We start from the raw sequence: 18,484 nt of genomic DNA, 5'->3' as shown, positions 1-18,484 counted from the left end.
GTCCTGGGTAAAAGAGCTACTAAGAACGTGGGAAATCATCACTGACTTTATAAGTACCTTCCTAGTGCCTATCAGATCATACTGCACCATTTCTTCCAAGACCATTAAGATATGATTAACTGCTTCAGGAGAGACCTTACCTGGTGAGTGATGCTGCCTCAGATGTCAGAATGATAGCAGAACCTCTCTTTGCTACCGCAGTAATAGCAGGAGCTATCTTCTCTGGCTAGGAACAGATTGTCTTCAGCCCCTGTGAAGTAGGCTGTAAAACTCTTACCTTCTCCCTTTAAACACTAAGGACAATTTTCCTCCTGTTTCATCAGGCAGCAAAAGCAATCATCTCTTTAAACAGCAGCAACTGACACCTATTTACTAGGTAATTGCTGCAGTTAAAGGGGATTAAGCACGCTGAACTCTCTTTCCGAGGTAAAGCAAAGCCTCATCTCATCTGCAGCCCTTCCCAGATGCACCTGAGAAGGGCTGGGGGTGCGGGATGCTGGCCAGGCCTGCCAAGGTGGGGGCACAGATGCCAACCAGAGCCCCTCAGCCTTAGCTGCAGCCACCATCAGAATGAGATGTGCAACCCCGGCAGCAGCCATGCCGGACCTGATATGCACGCAGCTGCCACAAGGCCAGCAGGTAGATGCAGAAAAGCACCCGAGCACGTGGGTCTCACTGCCAGCCATGCTCCCTGGCCCCTGGCAAGGGGTTTCACAGGAGCAGCACAACTGCAGGCTCAGCGGGGACCTGCGGCCCCCAAGAGAGTAGCCTGAACAGTACGAGGTGCGAAATGAAAGAAAAACACCAAAGCAGCGAAGGCCGGAATGGAACAAAGCCCACCCAAGGGAGCACAAATGAAATTCTAGGAACAAGGGCACTAGAGAAACACAACAGGCTAAATCCAACCTCGTTCTAACTTGCGTTAGGAAATGATGCTTACGCTGCTGGAGCAGGCAGATGTGCACGGGTGAGCGGCTGATGCGTGCCCGCAGGAGCACCCTGCCTAGGACACAGCACGCCAGCTCACCAGCCAAGAGCTGCCACCCAGCCTGCGTTTACACCAGGCAAACCTAATGGCAAGGCGGCTTCTCCCGCAGTCTGAAATACCGGCGAGGAAAACAAAGACTGAGAAAGGAAGTAACAGCGCAGGCTGGCCAAGGGTTAGGCTGTCGGGAACAGAAGCAGCCATATCCCGATTATCCCATGGTCTGTCAGGGAAGTGCCATAAAGTTCATTTCAACAGGTTCTGTTGTCCCTTTGTTTTTATCAATGCTTTTTTTCAATGCCAGTTATCTTTTCATCTTAGGTATGGTACCACTTACCTTTTTTTCCTTTTCAAACATGATGTTTTTAAATCACACTATTTTCTGACCCCCCCAAAAAAAGCTCTGTGGATTGGTTCTTGCCCCAGAAGTGCCAGTTCCACACTGTCCCATGGCTTAAGAGAAAAATGTGATGCTCAAAACTTTGCACTGTTTAAATGTTATTTTATTAAATATTTTCAGTTCAAGGTTTCATTGTAACAAAGCTATGAAGATTCTACCAACATTCAGACCAAACAAACAAACACTAGCTAACTTTAATTATTTCTATATCATGCAAAAATTCTGCATCAAATGCCTTCCATTTCCTGTTTAAAATGTGATATTTATAATATATATTATATAGATGCTTATATTAGCCCCATAAGAGAACATTAAGAATGCTAAAGGTGTACAGCTGTGTTTGATAATGGCCATACCAAGCTAAGGTTTTCTCATTAACTTAAAAGGAAACAAAACAAACAAACAAAAAAAAACCCAAAAGAGAGTTTGTCTCCAAGACTGTGCAAAACCAAAAAAACCCAACAGTTCTGTTCTTTTTAAAATTTTCTCTGAAAGATGCAGATACTTAATACAGAGGGTTTTCTTTTGTAATTATTCATCATCAGGTAAAGAGACAAGGAAGATCAGACCTAAAGAAGGCATGCATAATGTTTTGTATTTATCTTTTTTAAATGGCATCAATGTAATCTCCTGTTTGCTCTCTCTTTGTGGCTTAAAAAAAAAAAACCAAAACAAAAACCTGAATAAAATATCAAGGCTTTTCACTTTTCCACTTCACTCACTGGCTTAGTGCTGTCTTAAAAATGTTTTGAAATAATGAAATCTAGTGTTTGCCCCCCAAAGGTTCAACCCCCACACTCCTCCCTGGGGTGGTGGAGGGAGGGAGGAAGAAAGAAAAAAAAAAAAAAAAAAAAAAAAAGCATCTTTGCTCAGACAAACCTGGCAAACCTGGCTGGTCTGTTCCTTCGTCAGGGGTTAGCTGTCTAATCCTGGTGTGGGATAGCACCTCTCTAACAACAAGAGCCGAGAGCTACCTGCTGCACAGCAACAGCTCCAATTTTCTGCATGCTGGTAAACAAGGATTAAAATTCCAAATTGGCTTTCTTCTCTCCTCCGTAGTCTGTAAAAACGTTGCCTCATGATTAGTATGCTGTCAATGCAATCACTTTACCTCCCTCACAAAATCCAAAAAAAGATTAGGGATGGACAGAAGCTCAGGTAAAAGCCCATCCCAACTGCTGCAAGACATGCCTTCCCTTGGTCAACACAAATCCTATCAGGTCTGCCAGAAAGGCCAGTTTCTTCTTGGGGCTAGGCTCTCTCCTTGGTAAGGTCAACAAAACACTTCCACATTCCCCACCCAACGACTAAAGGAATTGGACTCCTGCAGCAAAGGAAAGAAAGGAAGATAAATTGGCCCAAAGGACAAACATCAGATCACATGCACTAGTTCCCTCTCCCCTCTGCTTCTCCAGGTGTCCTCTAACACCCAGAGGCAACAAAGGAAGGTGGCCTGGAGTCCTTCCTACAGTTCTTGAGGTTCTGATCTGATAGTTTTCTGTGTTACAACATCACCGTAAAAAATAGAAAAATTACCCAAATAAACACTAGGAAACATGACACTTACAAACATCAGATGAGTTAGTGGTGGGGAGAAGCACCTGGCTGGGGCTGCTGGCTCCCACTGCGATTTTACTCGGAGACCAAACAAATCAAACAGGAGGCCAGGTAACCCCTTTAATTCTATGGGTGCATATATTTCAGTATAAAAAAACACACGCTATTTATGCCTCATATAGGAGTGTATGTGCAAGTTTTCATGAAGAACATAACACTAAGTTTTTTGTCTGCTTCCTAAGGAACACGTGTTCTGCAGCACTGTGGATCCCAACTATACTACTGGAAAGGAAAAAAACCAACCCATAGAAAATCGCATACATGTACCCTCTTCCTCTAAAATCTCTGCTCTTAATGCAATGCTTTTGTTTTGTTTTGTTAAGTTAAATAAGCTGGCTTCAAACCTCCATGTTTGGCCAGGTAGTGGTTGTTTCTAAAACGGGAATCTCTGAAAAGCAAGCTTCTATTTAAGTTAGAATCACTTAAACCCATTTTTTTTTTTAATCCCTACTTCAACCTTTAGTTTAAGATCAACATCCCATTTTGTTTTTTTTTTCTTTAAAAGAAAAAAAAAAGGAAAAAAAAAAAAAAGAAAAGAAAAGTCTGCTTTGGGATCCTGCAGCTGAGCAACCAGCTTTCCATAGCGTTCTTGCTGTGCAGAAATCAAAGAAGTAACAGGCTGAAGTCAGTCTGCCAGGCAACAGGAGGAGCAGCACCTCCTCTCTCTCGAACCCCAGTCTTCACACTGGCTCCTCTGGGGTCTCTTCGCCACCTCTCACGGTTGAAGTCGCAGCACAGCCTGAATGCGATGTTAACCTCCACCACGGCCTTGCGGAGCACAGTTCAGCCATCTGCTGCTCAAGCTGCCTCCTTTTTTGCTCTCCCTCTCTCTTTCTCTCTCCTTCACTTTTGCTTTCCCCCTCACTTCATTTCTGAAAGATGTTCCAGCTGCTGCCATTTTCTTAGCCCTGGGGGAAGGGGCATGTTGGATAATCTGTCATTTATTTAGCATTATTCCTGTTTTTTATTATTTTATACAAACAGCATGTCCTTTTTTTTTTTTTTTTTTTTTTTTTTAGATTTAAAAACACCTTCGTACAGCAGAAACAGACACGATGGATCCATGGAAAACAACAGAAAGGCAGCGCCCGGAGCATCAGATGCATGCAGGGTTTCGTGCATTTGGCTGCTGCCTGTTTGTAATTTGTTTTTTTTTTTTTTTTAACGTCAAAACAGACATGACCGTTGCTGTCACTCAGGCACTCCAGAGCTGCTTGCTAAGAAGATATTGCCCTCCAGCTGAGTATCTCCACAAGTTGCTGCAGTCAGGAAGAGGTAGTGTCCACCCAGAAAGGAGAGGGGAGAACAGGATGGAAGATGGAAGGAAATAAAGCCAAACATTAGCTGTACACAGTTAACAAAACATGTCTTCTACAGACCAATTTACTTGGTGCAGGCAGAAACCCTTCCCAGCACAGCAGAGGCTGGGGCCCGTGCGGAGCGCCTGAAGACCAGCGGCACCCGCTCTCCCTCCAGGTGGCCGAGCGGGCCAGAAAGCCGGCTGCTGAGGGAAATGAACGATGGAAAGCCGGCTGCTGAGGGAAACGAATTATGGAAAGCCGGCTGCTGAGGGAAATGTACTACGTGCTCGCCTGGAGCAGACCTGGGCTGCTACCTAGCAGCAACATCCCAGAAGCTCAACAAGTTTCCCAAGCGGAGAGAAAAGGCTCTGGGCCTGAGGAACAGTTTCTGCCTCACTTTGGCACTTGCCAAAAAACTTGGCTTTTGCCTTGAACTGAAAGACCCTTCCCGCCTCCCCCCCGCTGCCTTTTTTTGTGAGTCTTCAGTAATTTTGTCTCTAAATATTCTCAATATTTATACAAATGTATGAGCTTTTCCGCAATTTTGCAAAGTTGTAGCCCTAGTGACTGCTCTTAGCAAAGGCTCCTCCTGGCTAATCCTCTTCCGTCAAATTACTGGATTTATTTTGATCAGTTTTCAGTTTGGGTTTTTTTCATGTTTGTTTAGCATTGTCCTGCCATGAAAGTACAGCCAATATCTTCCTTCTACCACTTCCTAGTTCACAAGTCTTTGTCACAAACTTTCTTACTAGTCTTCTCCTCGGTTCCTACTCTCTCCTTACACAGAAGCCTTCTGATTAACCTCAAACTTCTTTTATGGCTGCAGTTTCCTTTTCAGATGACTTACCCGAAACTGAACTCTGCCTCCCAGGTGAGAACAAACCACTGATTTCTGTTTAACCCTTCTTATTCACCTCACGCATTCTCCATCCTCACCCCTCACTGCACGTTGGCCAACGCCGCTCCAGAGCGATTCAGTGTGTTCAGAGGGGGCTACCCACACCGACCCCGCTCCTGACCGCACGTGGTTACACTTCCTTCAGAACCCAGAAAGGCATGCAAATACTTCAACTCCAGTTTAGTTTCTAGGTTTTTTTTTAAATTATGTTTTAACCAACATCTTGTGGTTTGGAAACGGCTTCTGCTCTGCAGTTTTCAGCATCCCTCCTGCACATACTTTCGGAGGAGGTGCAACATTTCAGCAGTCAAGTGAGGGAAACACCCCTCTCCCACGGCAGCTAAGGCTCTCCATTCCTAAGCTTCCTCAGAACTCCTAGACACAGTCATCGAGCCATACTGATCTTCAGGTCAATAATTTCTTCTGCATCTTTTTTAGTCTAAATCCAGGACAGAAGTCTTCCTCAACATCTCCGTGATGAAAACTGATGCGAGGAAGTTATTTTCTGTTTCCCTGCAAAGGCTTTATCCTTCTCACTGCCTTTACTCCCTGGAAATCCAGCTGATTGCCCAGCTCTCTTGAAAGCTTCCCTGCTTCTGGTGCCCCCAACTGGCTTTTGCTTTTCAAATTCCCTCTGTGACCTCTGCAAATTGCTTGTGATAGTTCACATTCCTTCCCATTGCTTTCATAGGGCTGAACCCCTTACAACACAGAAGAATAAAAACTGCTCTTGGCTTAGTCCCAAGCAGCGCACAGCACTAGGACTCAAGCAGTAAGTATATTTGAGTGGTTCATCCTCAAATGACCACATTTAAAAAAGCTTGTCTCCCAGGTGTCAATGTTTTTTGTGTTTGCTCTTAAATAGAAAATCTTCAGTAAAAAGGTCCTAAGATTAGGAAACTTAGATCTTTAAAAGGAATGAGACACATACTTCAGCATAAAATAAAAGGGGGCAGAAAGACTTTGTACATCTAACTAGAAGAAACCAGTAAGGCAATAAACAAGAATGCCTAAATGCTGCAGAAGCAGATGGATCTGCTGTCATTTAGGATCAAGCAACAATCGTTGCTTCATGTCAAACTCTATAATCAGTTTCCTCCAATGCTGAAATGTGGTGAGCTAATTGGGAGATATTTTAAATCCTCCGATACTATTATTAGCTTAGATTTTTTTTCTCTGAGTTTTCTCAGCGTTGTACACTAAATACCTTCTAGTCAGAAAATTGGTAGTAAAATTTATACGAATAAATATTTACCCTTATGGCACAGAAATTGTTCTGTATAGATTTTACAACGATCTCTCTAGAGTATGAGATTCCTATCAGGAAAGTTCTCCGAAATCGCCCCTAGCACGTAAAGGTAGATCCCTGACAACTGTGACACAGCAAACCTGTGCACAGCATGAGATACTTTTCCTCTCTGCTCTGGATTAGCACTCCACCTGGGCACAGAGCTAAGCGCCTGGGAGGAAGCACTGCTGCTACAAGGGTAGTTGTGCTCAGCAACAACTGTCTGTCACAACACCTCAGTTTCTCAGGAGTGGCAGGTAACCCTACTGAGTCTACAGCACAGGGCTGAGAGAAGGGAACACCAACCGATCAGCAGAAGTTCCTAGCCTACAGACGACTAAAAACCTCTCTCAGCCAGCTAAACAGCCTTGAATAGTGAATTCCCACATACGGCACCTTAGCTGGGTGTGTGACATACTCCTTCCCTGACAGTCCATACCCGTATTTGATCCTCACTGGAGAGGTGCTGCAGGAGCTCCAGAGCAGTGGTAGTGGACGTTCAGCCACTTGCCATCCCGGCGGTGCCAGACACGGGTCTCCTCAGACTGCGTGGTGCGGGGCCGGCCTTGGCCGTCGATGTACTGTGTCAGGCGGATGTACGCGATGCAGGCAGCATCCTCACCGATGACGTGGACATGGGGGTTCAGGATGGTGGTATGTATCGGCTTGCTGTTCTTCGACAATACTGGCAGAATATGCAAAACCATCAGCTTCACTTTACTACAAAGAAGGAACAGCCCTCCACATCTTCCAGCCTCTTTAGTATTCTACTCACCTTCCACTGGACTCTGGGATACAATAAAAATTGCTCCTGCAATTTTCCAGGCAAAATCCAAGCAATTCTTTCCCCTATCACCTGTTGTTCTCCTTAGGAACTGTGCATTATTATTGCCTAGAATTCCCTGGCCTCCTTTGCTCCTGCTTCTTCTGCAAAGCATACTCGCCACTTTTTCAACATCAGTGCTGCTGTTTCTTCAGTTATAGGAAAAGATCTTTTAATTACAGAATGTTGTGGCAAAGGAGTCAATAATCAGGAGATCTTTAAGCTAGGCCTGCATTAAATATGAACAAGCCTCAGAGAAGTGTAAAAATCACTCCGGAACAGGCTTTTGAGAGAGACAAAGTCTCTGCATACTTGTAGTGCTAGGAACTGCCTGCACTAAGGACCTTGACAAAACCCCCAAAATAAAGCAAACTGAACAGCTCAGGACTTGGATTTCAATTATCTCATCCTGTGGAGACATCCAGGAAGGGAGGTACATCCACCAGTATCAACGACAGCTTTTCTCCCAATTCTTTTTCCTGCCCCAGGCTGACAAGGTGACCCTCGTATCCCCGTAAACAGGCTCCTTAGGTGTTGGAGATCTGAAGCCATCCAGGGCAAACTCCAAGGCAAAGGCGTGACCAATTTGTGCATGACTATATGTCTGACCGTTCAGTATGTCTGCTCTAAACATACGTGTTGTTTCCATCAAAATATGCTCATTTTTTCCATTTCCATATCAGCAGGAAATCCGGTGCCTCACACTTTTAAAGCTCCTGCAGTCCATGCTTACAACATATTTGCACCAGGCAAAACGGTATGCCTGCAGTGAAGGGATCTGGGGGTTATGATTGGAATTGTTGCTGAAAGGGCTTTTGAGAGAAAGCAGGCTGACTTTTACGAATGCATCGTAGCCCATGCACAATCATATTCTTGCTGGTTCTGACAGCCAATAAAAACAAGGGCAATTTCCCCCCCCTCAGGACGTGGCATAAAGGGGGATTAGAGAAAAAGCTGTCGGTGTTACCAAATCTACCCACTCACAGTTCTCGAAGTAAAACTTATGGAAATCCATTCCTTCAACCAGGTTCCCCAGTGCTTCAGGTTCAAATGAGGTCAAGCCGGGATCACAGATTTTTCTGCAAAAAAAAGGCACCACAGGCTCACAGTCTGCATTTGAGCCCAAGGGCCATTTACACAATGAAGCACCGGTGAGCACTTGGCTCACACCCTGCACCCACCTAACTATGTCCCTATGCCAGGGAGTTAAGTTCCTGGAGGACTCAGTCCTACCGCAACAACATGGAGTTGATGCTGGTTGGCATTTCACAGAAAAGCAGCCTTTAGGCTTCTGGCTTTTATTCTCTTTCTGCCCATCTCACTGCCCTCCCCCCTGCTTTTCTTACAAAGCCAGGGCATTTTCCCTTTGTTGCTTCTGTCTGATACCCAACTTCTACCTGACGTTCACTTATGAGAGCCTTACCACATCCCTACTCCTAACTGATGTAGGCTAAAAACCATAAAACTTTTTACCGTCCCTTTTTACCCGCGTGACAGCTCCTCGTACCCAGGAGCCAGAACATCACTTGCACACCAACTGGTAAACAACTCAGAAGACATCTGTACTTACGTATAAGCCTCAAAGTCTCCATTGTTGATAGCTTCTATCAGCTGCTCTGTTATCTTAATGATCTCTTGCTTACGCACTGTGAACAAGAAGAAAGAGCAATTTAACTGCGTGTAAGGCTTCGGTGGGAACACAGGGCTAGTGGGTGCTTCACACAAGCAATCTGCGGAGCACCATGACTAGATCTCATAGGATGCTGCTCCCTGCATTCTGGAGATATGCAGTAATGACAGCCATCAGCATGCGAGTAGGGGGGCGGTGGGATGAAAGGGGAATGGTGATCCCATAATGCCGGGAGAAAGGAAATGAAGATGTCATATTCAATTTTTTTTTGTTCTTCTAGAAAGGTGTAAGGCACCGGAGGTGTCTCCTGAATGACAGCCTGAGGTGCTTCTGGCCAGTCTGACCAACAAATATCAGTGAATCTGCCTATGTAAAGCCCTTGATTGGCAGCTTAAGATGTGGAAACCCTTCAGCACAGTAGTCACACACAAATGGCCACCACACAAGATCACACCAATTGGAAAAAGTCTCCACTTGCCTATCACCATCACCAATACCTCAGCTATTATGAATGCTACAAACAAGCAAGCGGGACATGTAGGGATGACTTCTGCAGGCTAGAAAAACAACTGTAGCAGGATGGATGGGTTGGATGAACAGGTCCTCGCTATGCCCTGGTGCGTGCTCCATTCCTCAGGCAGGTAGCTTCTGCCGATCCCTGCGATATGGCTCTTTTCGGTGCTTTGACAGCACTGCCACTAACCCAACACAGCGCACTGGACTTCTGGATGAATGAGGACGAGGGCCACCTGTCTCCTGATGTTTGGCTCCTCTCTGGCCAGCACCTCTGCCCTCCTCCCTTGGCTTCCCACAGCTGACCGCCCAGGCCCCATCCCCTCTGAGGTGTTCCACCACCTATGCTGATTTCAAGAGTTGTTAACACAAAGTTTGGGGTGGTTCTGTTAGGTAACACAATTCAAGTTCTATGACTGTATGCGCACCATTATACATGCCTGAGCCTACGTATGCACACCCTCACATCCCTTCAGCCTTCCCCACACTGTGCCTGTAGGCAGAATATCCTGCACGTTATACAAGCACTTAGGAGGCTAGCGTTACCTTCTGTGTTACCAAGTAATTTACAATTCCTACTGTGGAATTTATGTCCCCTTAGGCATCTAAAATGTAGGTGTCTGAAATGGAACCAGCCACTTGACTGTTCCTCCTTTAGGCCCCAAAGAAATAGGTCCTTCTGGAAGCCTCACCTGAGGCATCTCAGATGCCTGTCATTAAATCCATTTAAATCCAACCTACCATCTTTAGATGTCCAAGTCAGGGAAGCTGGATTCCACTCAAAATGCCAGAAGACGCTAGTCTGAACAGCCCTCCCCTGCAAGCTCCCATCCACATGTGCATCTCATCCCACCACTGATAAGTGCAGCTGAAGAGCAACAAGGTGATAATCTCACTGGCTGCCAAAGATGTCTGCACCCACTCTGGAAACCAATTAAGAGAATTATACTCCCCTGCCAGCCACAGAAACACCTCAGACAGGGGACAACTGGCTCAGAATTTGAGGGAGCTTGTTTTGCCACTCTGTATACATTTCCACATGTTGAAGGATGTATACAGGGAATGGATCAAAACGACACAGTGGGCTGTGTCTAGTGTGAAAAATGTCCTTACAAGCAAGTCTTCTGGAATTGCCTCTGCATGAAGCGGGGCTACTTGTTGGACCTCCCTTCCAGGCAGAGCACACACCAACAAGTGCAGCGTCTGGAAGATGGAGTCCATGGTAAAGGCTTGTTTGGGATGAGTGAGGAAATGTGCAGACCACGGGCACCGTGTACCGAAGGAGATCTGCGCCCCCTTCCCAAGTGTCACTGTGCAGCAGCATCGACCCTGTTCTTCAACACAAGTCCATTCCATCAGACTGTGCTCATCTTCTTGCTTACACTACATGTCCCAAGCTCCAACCAGCACACAGGAGGTGATGATCCCTTTTTCCCAAAGGACAGAGAGCCTCAGGATGTCACAGGGGAAAGCACTCGCACCTGCTGCTCCTGATGAGTCCCTGGGTCTCCTAACTTACACTGTGGAGAGGCACAAAAGGGATTAATCCCGATGAATCCCTGGGTCTCCCAATTTACACCGTGGAGAGGCACAAAAGGGGTTCATCCAGAAGAATCCAAGCATCTTCTAACTTAAACTATGGACAGGCACAAAAGGGATTCATCCTGATGAATCCAAGCATCTTCTAACTTACACTGTGGAGAAGCACAAAAGGGATTAATCCCGATGAATCCCTGGGTCTCCTAACTTACACCGTGGAGAGGCACCAAAGGGGTTCATCCCGATGAACCCAAGCGTCTCCTACCTTTGCAGAGGCACAAAGGGGAGGCAGGCATGCACCAGCACGGATATAAAAGCGTGACCCAGGGCTGTGCCGCTGCCTCGGGCCAGCACCGCCGCGGCAGCAGCGCCGAGCGCAGAGGCTCCCGGCACGGGCCCTGCCCCGCCGCGGCCGCAGGGGGGCGCCCCGCTCCCCCGGCACGGCGGCACTGCGGCGCCCCCCAGCGGCCGCCGGCGCTCCCTGCAGGGCTCCGGAGCGACGGGGGGGGAAGAGGGGCACAGAGGCGGAGAGAAGAAGGGGGGAGCTTTACATCTACGGTAACTAGTACTAGTTGCACTACTCCACTACTGCTACCCGGCTGCTAACTTACACGGTGCGCGGTTAAGTACAAAGGGAACTACTGGAGTTAGCAAAGGCTCCGACCGAGCACGCTCTAACTCCAATGTCTGCCCTGGGCTGTCCCAGGCAAGAAGCTTCTCTTCACAAGACTGTGTAGCTGCAAAACAAATGTAAGCATTAAAATAATAAACAAACAAACAAACAAAAAAAAAACCCAAACAAACCACAACAAACCAGAAAGCAAAATAAAAACCAACAAAGAAGTACAGACAGACAGGCAGAGCCCCAGCCCCGGCGGGCACCAGAGCCATCCGCATCCTGGCCACCTCCACCCGCCCTCCGGCCTGGGCACCGGACTCTGCTGGGGCAGCAGCCCGGGCACAGCGGGAGCCGTGCTGCTGCTGCTGCTGGGGGGTGACTGAGGGTGACCCAACCCCGGAGATGCAAAGTGGAAGGGAAGGGATGCGGGGCACCCACATCACTGCAAATCTCAACTCGGGGTGGGGGGGAGTGGGGGGCACGCTGCTCCGCTTGGCAGAGAAGCGATGTGGCACTCCTCAGCGTACCAAGCAGGGCCCTTTATCAGCAAGAGGAAAGAGTTCATCAGAAAGCAGTGATGGACAGCTCACAGCAAAAAGGACTTCAGAAGAGGTCATTTCCCTTCCGTTCTGGCTAGGCAAAACACCATTCCCGCTGCACCTCATCAACCAGCAGGTCTGACACCCTTGGAGCACTTCAGAAATCAGTAACAGAGAGGCTCCGAGCGCTGCGTCATATGAGGTGCTGGTGCTGTGTGCAGGAACCCAGGGCAGGAAGGCAGGAGGAGGAGGGCATCCCTGTCCCTGCCTTCCCAGACTGACCTGAACAGAATCAAACGCTCCAGACCTCCCCGACTCACATTAAGGACCCTTCCATTACAGCTTTATAAAGATACTATACATGTATTTAATAATAATATTATATTTTTTTATTTTATTATATTAAATTTTATTATGTGATTATTTAAATGTATGATAAGTTAATTATAAATTACATTTATAATACCCTTTCAGGCAGCTAGTACAGTATGTCTGTGTAGAGGAAAGGCTGGGAATCCCACCTAGACTTTCTCCAACCTACAAGCTTTTTTCCTATATATTTTCAGTTTTTCAGCCACAGGCTCCTCCATGGAGGTAGCAAGGTCAGGAGGGATCAGGCAGATGGTACCTGGCAGACTGACCCCGGTACCAGCTGAGCGAGCCAGACAGACATGCAAGGTAAAGCTCATAACAGAGAAACGCCCCTCAGAGCCACCATTATCCATGGGTTTCCACTCAGAGCACCTGACAGCAGACTTGGAAATGCTACAGGGTCTTCCAGCAGCAACAGCCTCTCTTCCAAAGCATCCTTCAAGCATTCTATAAAACTGGGTTTTGTTCCTTTTGCACTTCCCAAGCACCACCCACACCTGGGGTGCTCAGAAGCTCTTGAGAAGCGAGACCGACCCTGGCCCTGCATTCCCCCTCTATGAGCTGACCTGCACCACTGACCCCATTTACCCCAAGGAAAACTAAGAGATGCAGCGACTTGCCCCAGGAAACCCCAAAAGGCAGAGTCTCCACAGAGAACTCCATGTCTTGCCCAGATGAAAGCAAGGGAATGAAATTAGCTAGGATGAAGTTCTGTTTGGGGTGGGTTTTGGTTGGTTTTTTTTCCAAAAAGGGAAGGAAAGGTTTGGAAATTTTTAGTGTGCAGAGGAGGGTATTTTGCAGGAAGGGAGATGATTTCTTTTTGTTCTGGAGTACTGGAAATGAAAAAAAATCAACATTCTGGAAGGAAGTTGAGGAAAGGAAAAATTCAGGGAAGGAGAAATGGGAAAGGTGGAGGGAGGGGTGTGAAAAAGATGCCGTGAAGCACTGCACCCCTGGACTTACTGGCTGAGAAACAGAGAGAAAGCTGGGACTGCATGGACTCAGTCTGTGTTTTGCTCTCACTGTGCCTCCGTCCTTCAAGCACTGAGCTGCCGTCCCCGGTGGAGAGAGGGGGAGCTAGCATGGCAGGGAATTAAAACACAAACACAAACAAAACACGCAAGTTCAGTAAATAAAAAAAGAGAAAGGAAATAGGAGAACATTAAAGAAACCACGATGCTGGGCACAAAACATGCAGAAGTATCCTCCAGGGCAAAGCCAAATAGACAGCTCTACAACACGGATCTGCTGTGCCATTTACAATGCCAGACGGGTGGGGAGCGCTGCCTCTAGCCCCACCACGGTGGCAACAACGTGTCCCTGACAGATCAAGACGACGTCTCCTACACCACGGCAGAACAGATCTGTATAACCTGCCGTCTACTGCAAGTAAGAAGTTGGCAGAGGAATTGCAGCAGCACTTCCCTTTTCCCAGAGTCATGGCTATGCGGAATGCCGAGAGCTCCAACACCCCCAAACCTTTTGGTCTATTTATAGCTTTGCTTGAGTGCTTGCTCAGCTTAAAACATGGAAGGGCAGGGGTTGAAAAGGAATGCTGGTGAACACCGCCACACTTGCAACTGAAGCACTACAATCAGCAGAGCTGGCTGGAGCACAGGCCGTTACTGTGCGAGCTCCTTCCCTCCCAACCACCATTCAAATACTCTTCTGTTAAAATCGTAACAAATTTTTCTAACCTCTGCCAAAACCCCCCACTGGGTTTTCACCTGCAGCAATGCAGCCCTATAGCATTCCTCACAGATGGAGCCCTGGCCGGCTGCTCTCCTCCCCGCTCTCGTCCCAGCCCTAGCCCTCCTCTCCTCCCAGCATTCGTACCCCTGACTTACAGGACCCACTGGCTCAACTGGCTCAAGCCTCGGACCTCTCCTAAGAAAAGCTGCCAAAGGAGATAAAGTTCTGGACAAGTATTTCTTCTGGATGGACATCCAGCGAGAATTACATAAATCACGTTGATTACCACATTACCAAACCCATCCAGTTTCTTCCCTCAGAGCTAGGTTCCTCAACCACAGATTACTCTGGCAAAAAGGTGGGAGCTAGCATGCTGTCCTGTAGGAGTTCAGATCCCACCTCAAGCTGTGCACGGCAGATCCCTGCCACTCCTCCGAAGAGGAGCCAGCAGCTTCTGATAAGCCACAGGAAAAGCCTCAGGAACCAGCCCAGCTGGCAGAGGTGACACTGCTGCTGCACCACAGGGTCAGCATTGATTTTTCCCTGGATATGTAACTCAGATTGACACAGGGGGAATGAGAATACCTCTGCCTCAAAATGCAAACTATTAACAACACATCTCCCTCAGAATGCAAACCGCAACCACCCATCCCCAATCTTGCTATTAGGAAAACGTCTTCTCATCCTTTAGGGAGGCCAGGAAAAGGACAGCTGCTCAGACAACACGAGCAGATATGGGACTCGTAGAACTCTTCAGATGAAGGTGCTCCACGCACAGAATATTTATGATATGGTCACTGAAAGGTGTGAAATCTCTTCTCAGCCTCTCCCTCTACTGATATCTCAGTCAAGGACATGAAAAATCACTTCCATTCAGAGAGGACAGGCTGAGAATGATCTTCATCTTAGAAATGAAAAATAGACCCAAAGAGAAAAAAAAGTAAAGAGAAAAGCGTGTGTATGCCACTACAGAGATTCCCAGAAAGGGGTCAGAAGGGAGACTGAGTGGCAGAGAGGCTTCAACTCCCTGTAATCTACAGGGAAGCACAAAAACACAACCCGACTCCAAACCTCAAGGGATTGGTAGGGATTTTCCACGCCTAGATATGGCGATGAACAGATCACGATATTTACAAGAAAAGAATTCCAACTCCAAGACAAAAACAACTTAGCTCAGGGCGAACAGTGTTTATATACCACAGAGGCCAAGTCAGCTGGTTCCCCAACGCTTGGTCCCACTGTGACAGGAATGGCAGCGTCATGGCGAATTTATGAACTGAGTCAGACACGGAAATCTGGGAAGCAAGTTCAAGGCAATGATTGAATCTCCAGGATGCCCTGCCTTCGCTTAACTGTATCAGAAATAACAGGCAAAACACCTACCTTTCAGATCCTCATCTTCGGTCGTGGTGTTACAGCTCTCTGTGGAACCCTGCGCAGCAGAACACAGCATTACCAGGCATCAGCAGTCGGGAGCATCAGCAAATAGTTTGATTTGTTTGTGAAGAAAGATGAGGAAAAGCGCAAAAACATTGGCAGGGATGGCAGGGAGAGTACGATACAAGGAAGATTTGGATGGAAGCAGGCCAAATATTAAAGCACAACTTAACAGCGTCTCTGCTCAACTTTTGCATGTTCAAGCCGTTCAAGCCGTCCACCCAGAACTTCTACAAGGACAGAAACTACCGAACTCTGTCAAATGAGATCAAATGGGAGTTGCTTCTGTTTGGAAGACGAATAGCCTCAAGAAACTAAAGAAGGGCTCCTAGGCTGTCTCAGAGGAACAGGTCTCCATTTCCAGAGGGAAAAAAAACCAGGTGTGTAAGTGCCTGTATGTTCTCTTCCACCCCACACAGAAAAGAGTGGTGGTCATGCACCACACCAGGAAAGAGATGATAATATCTGAACAGTTGTCCCTACTCAGCCTCTTCCAGAGATCCTCAGCCCTACAACACAACCCTCCCAGTCTACTGCCAGCAGTACTCAGGAGCATGCTACAAACTAGACGTTGGAGAGGTAGAAACCGAAGTAAGACACACGAAGACGAGAACGAAGAGAGAGAAGCGGAGGTTTCTGTGGCAACTCTCCCATCCCTTACCTTTATGCCATCTGTAGCATTATGGACAACAGTTGTTTGAGGCTCCTAGGAAAGGATGGAAGAATCATTAAACTCCGGTTCCAAAGCATTCTCTCATTTCTTTTCACTCCCCAGCAAGTGGAGAAAAGGTGACTGACATAAAAAAAAAAAAATCAAACCACAAACTCCAAACAGCACACGTGTGCTTGCGTGCGCGCGCACACACTTTCTGCACAGGTTTCCTGAAGAGAGAGGCTGCACTAAAAGCTGCAGTCGCAAGGAGACAAAGCCCCCAGCTTCCCTGCAATTGCCCCTAATTCCCAATTTGCTTCCCGTGAACCTGGCTGGCACAAACACCAGATGGCAACCGAGCAGCCAGTCTTCACCCGCTGCAGCAGTTCATGAAGTAAAGACCCCTCCGCAGCATCCTCATCGGGAGATGCTTCAGAAGAGGGAGGGGGGAGGAAAGGTTAATAGTGGGCTGGGGCCTTTGTCTCCCAGTGTTTTGGAAAGTTTGCTGGGTATTTTACCCTAAAAAAGGGACATTCATAATTTCCATAATAAAAAGGGGGTAAACCAGGCCACTTCGGTACCGCTCAGAGAGGAGTTGCTAAGGGAACCGAGCAGCGAAAAAAGGCAAGTTTTTCTAAAAGTCTCCAAAATGAGATCCAATTTCAATAGCAACAACAATCAATAATTTAGAACGGCTCCCTCAGTATCAAAACAATCATGAACAAAGCCATGAAGGGAAAGCAGAAAATTATGAAGTGTCCCCAGAACACACATCAAACCTCACCCTCCCACCCTGAAAAAATGCCAAATCCAACTCTCCAGAGACACACAACAAAGAGCAGCTAACCAGGCTACGGGTGCTAACTAGCTCCTGCACTCATCCCTTCATTACCGGGACAAGACTTCAGGATCCTTCTGCTGTCGCCCTTGCAGGGTGGCTCTGCCAGGGCACCAGGGACCGAGTGGTGCAGTGACGTACACTCACCCATCCGCCACCATCACCCCTCACACTGATGCCTGACGTTCCAAGCAAGCGTACTGAGGCAGATGACACCGAGCTGTGCCGTTAAACCTAATAGGCACAGGGCACCCTATGAAGCCCACTGCACGCAGCCCAAACAGAAAATGCGAGCCCCACGAGTCAGCGAGCTGCAGGGGATCAACCACAACACTAAGCAGGCCAAACGGGCCATCAAAAGATTCCTCTAAAAACCCTTTTGCCTGCCCTTTCTTCTGTGCTGTCCTGAAGTCCATCCTCCATTTTCCTGAGTGTTGGAGAGTGGATGGAGCTTGCCACACTCTTCCTCCAAACCAGCCTCCCCAAAGCCAGCAGGAACAGTTGAACGGGACACAGAGAACTATAGAGGGATGGCACACGGGGAAGTCCAGGCAAGCCACGATCCCCACATCCAACCACAGCTCCGCTCAGCACCCCCACCCCAAAGCCTGTGAGGCTGTGATCAGGCCCCACAGCAGCACAGGGACACAGACAGAACGAAGCCAAAACACAAGCTAAAACAGAGCAGCACAAGCAGCACTCAGGACGGGGTGGGGAGGAGAGAAGGGGAGAGGACAGAATCAAAATTAAACCAAACAGGAAAAAAAAAATAGCAGTTGGGGAAGATACCATGGACGTCTGCACTGGGGGTGTTTCTTTTGCAGTGCTTACTGCACTGGTTTTGTTGTTGCTCTGTGGCTGAGACAGAAAAACACGGGTTTAGTTTCCCTGCTGGGGAGCAGAGGCAGCAAGAAAATGACAGTATTGCTTCAACCCCAACCATCTCCTCAGACCCTCCCCTCCCCACAGGCTCGGTCACCAAGAAGAGGGAGGAAGAAGGAATGCTGCCCGTGCTGCTGGACATCGCCCTTCCCTCAGAGGCAACAGATGTTGTAAGGGATGTACCATAAACCCAAAAGTGCACGGGCTGCTACAAGAAAGGGAAACAGAAGGGAAAAAGGCAGCAGTAGACCAAAGGGATGGGGAGAATCCTGCAGCGAGCACCAACAGAAGTATTTGGTGAAGAAGAATGAGAGATGGCAGCAGTCCCGAAAGAGACTGCAGAAGTGAGACACACACTCTAGCCATGGTACAGTCTCTAAACAGGGGGCAAAGGGTGTCGTGCCTGAGGAGTTCCAAAGTGTACAGGAACAGTCCTAGGTATGTGATGATGCTGAGTGT

At 47.6% G+C, this 18,484-nt stretch overlaps 1 protein-coding gene across 2 annotated transcripts in view; it reads right to left on the bottom strand.

Moving 5' to 3' along the window:
* Nucleotides 1-1,466: 1,466 nt before the first annotated feature.
* CAMK2G (calcium/calmodulin dependent protein kinase II gamma) overlaps nucleotides 1,467-18,484 on the bottom strand; it is a 164,893-nt gene continuing 147,875 nt past the window's right edge. Inside the window, exons 14-22 of one of the 2 annotated variants that reach the window (XM_080401228.1) lie at nucleotides 17,933-18,001; nucleotides 16,315-16,359; nucleotides 15,600-15,648; nucleotides 13,488-13,601; nucleotides 11,606-11,731; nucleotides 8,883-8,958; nucleotides 8,297-8,391; nucleotides 6,929-7,174; nucleotides 1,467-4,261 (exon numbers count right to left, since the gene is read on the bottom strand). In XM_080401228.1, coding sequence (XP_080257354.1) covers nucleotides 6,942-7,174; nucleotides 8,297-8,391; nucleotides 8,883-8,958; nucleotides 11,606-11,731; nucleotides 13,488-13,601; nucleotides 15,600-15,648; nucleotides 16,315-16,359; nucleotides 17,933-18,001 — 807 coding nt within the window. In that variant the 3' untranslated portion in view covers nucleotides 1,467-4,261; nucleotides 6,929-6,941. The remainder of the gene's footprint in view (nucleotides 4,262-6,928; nucleotides 7,175-8,296; nucleotides 8,392-8,882; nucleotides 8,959-11,605; nucleotides 11,732-13,487; nucleotides 13,602-15,599; nucleotides 15,649-16,314; nucleotides 16,360-17,932; nucleotides 18,002-18,484) is intronic. The other variant, XM_080401229.1, reaches the window with a different exon arrangement.

Source organism: Falco punctatus, assembly GCF_963210335.1.
Source record: "Falco punctatus genome assembly, chromosome: 9".
NCBI classification, from domain to species: Eukaryota; Metazoa; Chordata; class Aves; order Falconiformes; family Falconidae; genus Falco; species Falco punctatus.
This window is presented reverse-complemented; position numbering and strand designations above follow the sequence as displayed.